Below are 10,306 nucleotides of genomic sequence, written 5' to 3' on the forward strand. Positions count from 1 at the left end.
AGTCAAAGAAATGGTCCCACATCTTCTCAAATTCCCTCAGGAAGCCTCTTACCAACTGTTTAACCCTCTCCAGCTTCACAAATTAAAAAAAGTCCTTTACTCACAACATATAGGGAGAAGATTTATCTCTAAACCTGTGATGAACATGTTTGTGTGTTTTCCTCCAGGCTACATGCTGATTGGCAGTGATGTGAAGTTGAACAGCCCGATGTCTCTGGTTGGTCAGGCCCTCACAGAGATCCTTCAGCACCCAGAGAGAGCCAGAGACGCCCTCAGAGTCCTGCTGCACCTGGTGAGACAGCCTGAAAATCTTTATTCACAGTGAGTCACAGAAACAGCAGCTGGCTCAGGTCGCCCCTCAGGGTTCAAACAGGAAGTTAACACAACGTAACAGTGAGCAGGTCAGCGACCCTCTTTGAACCATCATGCCCTGACCCGTGTCTCCATCTCTCCACAGGTGGAGAAGTCTTTGCAGAGGATTCAGAGCGGACAGTGCAACCCGATGTACACATCTCAACAAAGTGTGGAGAACAAGGTCCGTGTTTCCCCGTGTCTCTGTGTCTCTAAATGTCACCCTTTGAGTTTCAGTCCCTCACGTGTCCTCCTCTGTCCTCTGGCTGAAGGTCGGCGGCGTGCCCGGGTGGCAGGCGCTCCTGTCTGCAGTGGGTTTCCGTTTAGATTTCTCTGGAGGTGGTGCTGGTCTCCCTGCGGCAGTTTTCTTCCCCACATCAGACCCTGGAGACCGTCTGCAGCAGTGCAGCACCACCCTGCAGTCTCTGCTCGGTACGTCAGATCCTGCTTTTATTGAAACGTCCCAGCGTGTCAGTGACAGAGTCCAAACAATCACCTGTTCCTCACCTGATCTGCTTCTCTAAAGTTTATCTTTTTTAAAATCAGACCAAGTTTGTTGCATAAATAATCATCAAAACCACCTCCTCCTCCTCAGGTCTCACTCCTGCAGCTCTGCAGGCTCTCTGTAAACTGGTCACAACGTCTGAGGCAGGAGAGCAGCTCATCCACAAGGTACAGATATGTTACAGGTGAACAGGTGTTTGTGTCAATGAGGCAGCAAGAGCTCGACTCCTCTAGAGCAGTTCAGTGTTTACAGACACAGCGAAGTGAGAATATCAGAGAAGAAATGGAAAGATGGTGACGGTGTGTTAGTGCTGCATTCACCAAACTCTGCTTAACTCCTGGCTTGTGCTGTTAGCTCCTTCGTCTTATTTAGCAGAAATCTCACGCTTTCCATAACGAGAGAGGAGAGAAACAGCTTGTATCTCCTCTTAGAGTTTTTGCCTTCTCTGCGTTCCTGTGTGTCTTTAACATCCAAAGTTCTGCAGGAATCTCCAGAGGTTTGGACGATAAGCTGGTGTTGGAGTGACCAGACTAAAGCAACACAGCTCCAAAAAACCTCCAGAGACAAATCTGACAGGTTTAATGAAAAAAAAAAAACAAGCAGAAGGAGAAGAAACAGGAGACCCTGGAGCAGACATTGACTTAGCATGAGAACTTTGAACTAAAACAGGCATGGGCAAACTACGGCCCGGGGGCCTCATGCGGCCCGTCAAACGTTTTAATCCAGCCCGCTGAACTTGAAAAAATTAAATGAATAAACCTTGTTCATGTTTTATTTTCCCTGCAATTCTGATGTTTTCTATATAGTGACTTCACATTTAATATTAAAATATCACACAAACAATTTTGACACAATCTTTTATTATTTTTTGTTTTTTCATTTTTTAAACCAAGACAGAAAAACTGTGTTTTTCTGTTTTTCAGTAATTCCGTTTTTCTATTTTTCTATTTTTCTATTTTTCAGTAATTCCGTTTTTCTGTTTTGAAACAGAAAAACAAAAAAACGAGTCAGTTTTTTTGTTTTTTTAAATTTTGTTTTGAAAAGGAATAACGAACGAACACAGATTAAAATCCCATTATAATTCCATTCTCTCATATTCTAATTTTAATTTCAAAACAAAATCAAGACAGCGAAAAATAGACCGTTACTTGTTTTTCTGATTTTTGATTTGAAAACGAAAAATGTAATAACAAGTCATTATTCGTTTTCCGATTTTGGATTCTAAAACGGATATGGAATGAACGAATGACACCCTGATAGTTACCAAAGCACTCCATCCATCTGCTCCTGGTCCGGCCCCTTTGTCAAATGTTAGAACCCATTGTGGCCCACGAATCAAAAAGTTTGCCCACCCCTAATCTAAAATTTTAAATCTGAAACATTTTTCTTATTCAGACCTCTAAGCTAACAATGGGGGAAAGTGTCAGTTATCCATAAAGACGCAAGGTGTTGTTTCACTTTGAAATTAAAGCAGCTGTCAAAGAAATGAAGAGTCTTCAAAATCTAGTTCTTTCTGAAGTGTTGTAGTCTGACAGTTTAAAGTGTCGTAAAGAGGAAATGCAGCTGTAATATCTGACTTTGTAAGAATATTTGAGTTAGCGCTCTTCCAAACATTTTTCTCAGAAATGAGGAACACTTAATTCATCCCAGGGGGGAAATTTGGTATTACCATCGCTCTTTACATAATACAATAGTTAAAAACGAGATGAATAGGGAAATACAATAAATTAAAGTAAGTAATAGGTATGCAATTAATATGCAATTAAATATCAGTAAGAAACCAGATAACTATTTACATAAGGAGGTAGACAGTAAGAGAGATATTGCACTAAGTGGATTCTATCGACGAATACTGTGTGAATAAACATGTGAGACAAGTGTTGCAGATTAATGATGCTGTCCCTGTATTAACACCTGAGTGATGCACATGTCCTCAATGAAATCACTTCCTGTTTACTTGTGTATCTAACATGACCATGTGATGTTCCTGTCGCATTTGTGCTCCACCTGCATTAAACTCATTCATATAAACTGGAATGACACACTCATATTCTATCATTTTACTAATGCAGAGACATACCAGTAGGTGACAGGGACATCATAACTTTGTTTTTAATGACTTGTGCCACACCTGAGCTCCTCCATGACACGTGTGCATCATCAGGAGTCATCATCAGTCCTGCATGTCCGTCTGTGCAGTGAATCAAACCAATCATTCACCTTCAAACACTCCTCTAAATCCTGTTTCCTCTCCTCTCAACCCCACTTCACAAAGGCGGTTAAAAGCGTGGTGGGCATGGTAAGTCTCTGACAATGAAAACGTTAACTTGAGCTCAAAAAATTTTTACAACCAGATCAAACCAGCACACCAAGACGAGAGGACTCAGAGTCTGTGCTCTTTGTGATGTGGGTGTGTCATCATGAAAAAGGTAAAGAAACTGTAAACTGCTGTTCTTCCTTTGAATCTTTGTTTTCTGTCTCCTCTTCAAAGCTCCACCAGGTCCTGGTCCAGCTGCAGTCAGGGGACAAAGAACAGGATTTTGCTCTTGCTCCCATCCAGATGTCTATCAGCGTTCAGCTCTGGAGACTCCCGGGCTGCCACGAGTTCCTCGCTGCCCTCGGTGAGACATCAACACACACAAACAAAAACACACAAACAGGCCGGCTTTTGATTTTGCTGTCAGCATCCAGTCTCATAGATGAAAACAATGTGAAGTGCTGAAATCTGCAGTTCTTGGAGTGTCCGCTTGGTTTCTTTCCTGCAGGTTTTGATCTGTGCGAGGTGGGTCAGGAGGAGGTCGTTCTGAAGACTGGAAAGCAGGCCAGCAGACGCACCATGCACTTTGCTCTTCAGGCTCTTTTGGCTCTCTTTGGTGAGAATAAAGCAGACCTTTCAGAATAAAAGCCTCATTGAATGATTTCTTTGTCCCAGCCTAAACTCTTCTCTGTCTTCTCAGACTCCACAGAGCTGCCCAAGCGTCTGAGCATGGACAGCTCGTCCTCTCTGGAGTCTCTGTCGTCCTCTCAGTCCACGTCCCAGCCTCAGTCCTTACCCCTCTCCTTCAGCGGCTTCCCCCCTCAGCCCTCCTTCTTACCCCCCGTCTGTCCCGACAACCTCTCCTGTGACGCCATCTCCGTCTACAGCCTCAGCTCCCTCGCCTCCTCCCTCAGCTTCCTGTCCAGACCTGAGCCTGCAGGAAGTGACATCATCAGTCAGCGCTCACATCAGCAGGATCTGGAGAGAACTCGAGGAGGAGGCGGTCTGTACTCCTCTCATCGACACTCAGGAGGCCTGCAGAGAGGTCGACTGACCGCTCATGGAGGAGGAGGAGGAGGAGGAGGAGGAGGAGGGGAGGAGGAGGAGTATGAAGGTTACTCCATCATCAGCAGCGAGCCATTAGGGCGAGGGAGGAGGGAGTGTGACACGCTGCCTCTACCTGCAGGTCACAGACAGGCCAGAGGGGGCGCCGGGAGAGGCTCTGCGGGGGGGCATGGTTATCCTCTCACTGTGTCCTCCAAGGGAAGCGTCAGCACCCCGACGTCTCCCATTAAAGCTCCGCCCCCTCTGCCACGCAAACCTGCCAGCCCCAAAGACAAGCAGCAGAGGTGAGTTTAATTTCAGTGTGACGTCCCAGAGTGTGTCTGTGTCTGGTGTGATGGTGCATGTCTGGAGTTAAACGTGAGTAAAACCAAAGAGATGGTGTTGACCTTCTTCAGAAAATAGAAGGAGCTCGCTGCAGCAGTCACCACCATAACTCATGGTGAACCAGTGGAGCATGTGGAGGAATATAAATACTTGGACACTTTCTTTGACAGTTAAATGAAATTCTCCTCCAACAGAGAGGAGATCCTCATTAAAAGCCAGCAGAGAAAATACCTCCTAAGGAAACTTAATTCTTTTGGAGTCAGCCAGAGGATTCTCAGGATGTTTTACTTCTCCTTCATAGAGAGCATCATCACCTTCTCTATCAGCCTCCAGGACAGGAACTGCCTGCAGAGGGTTGTGACTGTCAGCTCCAAAATAATTGGGTCACCCCTAAGATCTCTGTGAACTATAAGCGGTCCGCATTGTGGACTGCTAATCTGCCCGCAGAGGCTCCAAGCAGGTCGGTGGCTTTGCTGAAGGAAGGAAGGCCACCTTTATGCCCAGAGCTGTGCTGCTTCTCAATTCAAAACATCCATAATCCTCCTCACTATCTACTGACTTATATAAGAATGCCATTTGCACTTGTCATACCTACCTCTGTTGGCATCTAATGACCCTTTTCCACTAGCACGCCTTGGCCCTACTCTACTAAACTCAAATCTACTCTACTCGTTTTGTGATGGTTTTCCACTAGCCGGGTTCTTTGACCACCGGGGGGTGGGGTCACCATAAAACAGCTAGGCAATACCGTGTCCACGTCATGTTGAGCGTGACACAACAATCGCAAACAATGGAGGACTTGGAGGCAGTAGTATACTTGTTGCTCGGTCTGAGGCTTTTTGTCACAAACCAGATAAAAGAGGAAAGTAGAAGAAGGCTCCAGGCGGGTGGCTCTCGTCCTCTTATGTCGTCTTGTTTTGGACATAGCGCTCACGACTTATTAATGACGACATTGTCTGACCAATCAGTAGCTGGCAGACGGTGACATCATCAGCTCGCTTGGAACCAGAGTGGAGCAGGTACTTTAGTACCTATTTTAGTACCTACAAGCTTGTTTTAGGAGGGCCATGGCGTGCTAGTGGAAAAGGGCCATAAGACTCCTTTCCGCACTTTACACTACTTGTACTCCAATATTGTTCTCCAGTATTCAGGGTTTCTTTTGTAAAATTTTATGCCCAGTTCTTCATTAGCACTTGAATACTTTTTGTCTCGGTTTCGTCGGTTTGTATTATCTGAGCAATTGTTTTATGTTTTATTTTCTTGAAGTTAGGAATGTAGCATTTTAAACAGTAGACTTGAGTCTGATATGCAATACGGTCTGTTGTGCTTTCTCCTCTCGCTGTTGACTGCTCTACACACTGTAACTGCCCCTTAGGAATAAAAAATGGTTTTTTCAATTTCAATTTCAAACACCTGTCAGAGCTGGTTTCTCTGCTCATATTGAGAAAAGGGTTTAAGTAACATATTTAACTTAATTAGTAACATGTTTAAAATCTTTCCTTTTGAGCTCATTTAAATATAAAAATCTCAATTAGTCTAAATCTAAGTTTTATTTTTTCCCTCGTTCTGTTTGTTTGATTGCAGCTCCTCAGGAAAGGGGAAGGTGAGCAGCTCAGAGTCAGACCAGTCCAGCACAGAGACAGACAGCACTGTGAAGTCCCAGGAGGAGAGGACAGTTCCTGCAGGACAGCTGGATCCACAGGAGCTGGCCCAGAAGATCCTGGAGGAGACCCAGAGCCACATGCAGGCTGTGGAGAGCCTGCAAAAAGCAACCACCAGAGGGAAGACCCACAGGGGAGTAGAGGGGACCTCTCAGTCTACTCCTACGACCCCGACTTTGTCCCCCACAGGAGGAGCTCGAGGTTTCCAGCCCTCTGAGAGGAGTGCGTTCAGCAGACCTCCCAGCAGAGCCAGTTTGAAGGCCTCCTCCTCTCCCCTCTCCCTCTCTGGACATCTCTCACCCCTCTCTCCATCTGTTTCAACACCTCCCCCAGTCCGACCCAAACCTCCATCCCGCTCCTCGTCTCTGCAGAAGATCAGCTCTGGATACAGCAGCCCGGCACATCCCTCTCCCTCTTTGTCCCTCTGTATGAAAACCCAGACTTCACCTTTCTACACAGGATCTCCAGAGGTGCAGAGCCAGGCTCAGCTCAAACTGAAACACCCTCCTTCTCCTTACACCTCCCACACCTCACCTGCCCCGTCACCAGCCCTCTCTTACTCCTCCGCAGGATCCATATCTGCTTCCTCAAGCCCTGCAAAAACTCCTGATCTAAATGCGTCCAAACAGGAACACAAAGTCCAGACCGTTCAGAACTTAAAGAGCTTCTGGGCCAACGCAGGGCAGAGACATGAGGAGCCCTGTGCAGCCGGGTTACTGCGAGGGGCCAGTAAGAAAATGAGCACTGTGCAGAAAGATGTTCTGGGTTTGCTCAATCTGTCTCCTCGACATGAGTCTGTGAGCAGGAAGGCAGAGGAATCCAAACAGCACAACACTGGGGAAAGACCGAACGGTCATAATCACAGCCTGGAGACTAAACCTTCTGCGCCTGCTTCTAATCTGCCCCCCAGCTCTAAAGGGGGGCAGATCAAACTCCCCTCTGGGAATGGCTACAAGTTTCACTCTCCAGGACACTTTTTTCCTTCTTCTAAATGCTGAGAGTCGGATATTTGTGAGGCCCTAGTCTGTATTAAAGGAGGAGATGTAGACTCTGTGATGCCACTTAGTGGTGTGTGTTTTGAATATTAACCTTTTGCGTTAATTTGTTTGAATCCGACGAAGAGCAAGGCACTTTTGTAAATTTATTCTATTTGAATGAGAATTCTTACTTTAGCCAGCTTAATGCCTAAAACTGAAGTGCTGGCGTTCATGTTGTTTCACTAATCCTAGCAAGGGGTGTGTTCATTAGCTACAAAAAAAGAGTAACCGTACCACCTGTATCACCTCGGAATTAGTGTTGCCTCTTAAAAAACAGAATAAGGTGTATTATTTAAGTTATGATCCTACTCAGAGTCGTACCAATAATAAACCAGGATACGCCTGGGAACAGAGCTTTGGAGTTAGTGATGACTTGCTTCTGTTCCCACACAAGAACTGTTTCTTACAAAAATAGCTTTAGAGAGCCAGACGTTCCCAGATGTCAACCCTATTTAAGCTAATCCTATTTATTTTTGCGTGTTTAAGCTTGTCTTTCGTAAGACAGTAGTAGCATGAGCGTAAATAGAAAACAGGTCTCATAATTCAAAGTTAAGCCACCCAACAACTGAGCCTTTCTGATCTTGTGCTGATTTCTAGTCTTTTACATTACTCCAAATATAGTTGCTTTTGAACCTTTAAAAAACAAGATGCAAAAGCAGTGTACGAAATTGGGCGTCCCAATTTAATCCAACCAAATTAAATTTAACAAATTGAGATCATGAATAATTAAAAAAAAAAAGTATTTTCAAACTAGCATAGGGTTAAGAAGCATGAAGCAGATGCTGAAGTGTTAAAAACTGCAGTTCTCAGAGTGTCCACTTGAGGTCGTCTGCAGAAACAGCAGAAATCATGTACACACCTAATCTAAAATTGATCTTTAAAGCAGAAACAAACATGTTTACAGCCTGGTTCAAAACGTGATTTTAGTCTCAATAGATCATTTATCTGATTTTTTCTAAAACTTAAAATTTTCAAAGTTGTTAAATTTTACGATTTTGCCCACCCTGTAGCTGGTAGTGTAGAGGCTAAAGCCCTACATCAAGTTGATTTCAGCATTTGTAATATGATGACCAAAGGCTTCAAAACTCTGTTTCAGAAACAACCTGGTGACATACAGAGACAACATCTGATGACTTAAATTCAATCCCATCCTCTTATTTAATCACTGAAACGTCCCCTGCTGGCTACTATTAATAATGCAGCTTAAAGACACTTCCATTGTGTTCCTCTCCAGAGTCTACATCTCCTTCTTCAAACAGTCTAGAGCTGAACCCAGAGGCCAATCTTCTGTGTCTTTCCTGTATTTGTATTCTGACAGAGCTGTCTGTTTGCAGCCACATTTTTAGCAATACCTGCTGAAGACAAGAGAAAAGATGCTGTTTCTTACTGACAGTGATTTTACATGTTATTATTCTTTTATTTTGTGTGGAGAGATGTCAAAGTTCTGAATGTGATGACTGTGCCTTCTTGTGGAGAAAACTGGAAGGGCAGATTGACTCTCAGAGGAATCTCTGGCTTTAATTTTATTTCCCTGACTGACTGAGCATGTGTGTCACTGCCTCCATGTACTGTACTCACAGTCTGAAGACTGTATGCCTGACAAGATGTTACACGTTGACTTAAATGCTCGCTAAATTTGTGTAAGTTGACCTGATCTGGATTTACTGTGCTGTGTTACCAATGCCTGTTGTTGTCACTTATTTTGTAAATTTAACTGTTTTCCAGTCATTATTATACATTTTATAAAGATGATTAAACAGAGGATGAAAGGAAAACTGCTTTGAGTTTTTTGTTATTAAAAATACATGTTTAATGTGTGTGTGTGTGTGTGTGTGTGTGTGTGTGTGTGTGTGTGTGTGTGTGTGTGTGTGTGTGTGTGTGTGTGTGTGTGTGTGTGTGTGTTATTTTAGTGACTTTATATTCTGTCACAATGCAGCTGTGTCAGACTTCTCTTAACTAATACATCAGCTGTGAAGAATTAGGCAAATGAAAATTGAGTTTATCTTACAAAAGATCATGTAATAAACAATCTATCTGAGACATATTAACCTCCCTCAGGTATTTTTCAACCTAAAACTCAACATCAGTACATTTTAGAGAGAAATTTGTCCTGCACTTTTCAGAAATATAATTTTTTCATTAAATCTGCCTTTATGCACAATAAAATATAAATATTGATTAAGTTTCCAAAAGTATGAAATAAATTGGAAATGAATTCTAAATCAAACAGTTATGGTTAGAAAGAGCAGACTAGTTGGAATAACCTCTGTACAAAAGCAATGATAGCAGTTTGTCTCATTATCTGTTCTTAGTTTTGACCAGAAATATTTTCTTTTTTTTCTCCTGTTAGAAACAAGATTTATGAGATCCTTAAATCAATGCTTGAGCATAATGTAAAGGATTTTTTTAGTTCACAGAATTAAAGTATCAGCTGTGGAACCTGTGTTCAAAATTCTTTAAATAAATAAAAAAATCAAATCTTTGTCTAATATTTTTTCCTTGGCCTCCATTTAGACCATAGGTTTAGACTTTATGGAATAGAACTAAGGAATACATCTTTATTCTAAATGCACATTTTAACTACCAAATTAAAATCCAAACCAAGTCAGTAAAAAAAAAGGTAAAAAGAATAAAATAAAAACTAACACAAATAAAAGGAAATACAAGAAATAAAAGATATATTTAAAGACATTAAATTATTCAAGAACACACAGCATTCACAATTTTGCATAGACCTTATATCTTGCTCTTGTTCTTTAAGTGAAACATTTTTTTTTTTTTTTTTTTTTTTTGCAATTAAGCTGTTTCTTATCCGTTTATCCGTATTTTTTTTTTTTATCATTCTGAACTTTCTGCAGCAATCCAAGCGAGTACGAAGGATCACTGAACGTATTTAGGAAGTTTTTGGATTGTTCTATGGTTATAATTTTGGAGATGTCCCTCCGGATTCCCATTCAGAAAGATGTACTTTTGACCTCACTTGTCTGATATCAATTATTTTTTCAAGTAAGGCCATCTCTCTGAAGCTTTCACTGTAATTCAGTTTCACGGCGTTTTCAGTGAGGCAGCGCGATGAATGGTGTGGACCTCTCAGCCAATCGGATCG

The 10,306-nt window shown here is 42.6% G+C and overlaps 1 protein-coding gene across 2 annotated transcripts in view; it reads left to right on the forward strand.

Moving 5' to 3' along the window:
- The window catches only part of ttc28 (tetratricopeptide repeat domain 28), a 140,110-nt gene extending 131,146 nt beyond the window's left edge, over positions 1-8,964 (forward strand). For both annotated transcript variants that reach the window (XM_074689996.1, XM_074689997.1), the window contains 8 exons: positions 168-292; positions 458-535; positions 624-783; positions 947-1,023; positions 3,348-3,477; positions 3,622-3,729; positions 3,814-4,462; positions 6,087-8,964. In XM_074689996.1, coding sequence (XP_074546097.1) covers positions 168-292; positions 458-535; positions 624-783; positions 947-1,023; positions 3,348-3,477; positions 3,622-3,729; positions 3,814-4,462; positions 6,087-7,161 — 2,402 coding nt within the window. In that variant the 3' untranslated portion in view covers positions 7,162-8,964. The remainder of the gene's footprint in view (positions 1-167; positions 293-457; positions 536-623; positions 784-946; positions 1,024-3,347; positions 3,478-3,621; positions 3,730-3,813; positions 4,463-6,086) is intronic.
- The last annotated feature ends 1,342 nt before the right edge of the window (positions 8,965-10,306 follow it).

The sequence above is a fragment of the Halichoeres trimaculatus genome, unplaced genomic scaffold (genome assembly GCF_033239565.1).
Source record: "Halichoeres trimaculatus isolate MK-OKI-2021-1 unplaced genomic scaffold, fHalTri1.1 fHalTri1_scaffold_16, whole genome shotgun sequence".
Taxonomy (NCBI): domain Eukaryota; kingdom Metazoa; phylum Chordata; class Actinopteri; order Labriformes; family Labridae; genus Halichoeres; species Halichoeres trimaculatus.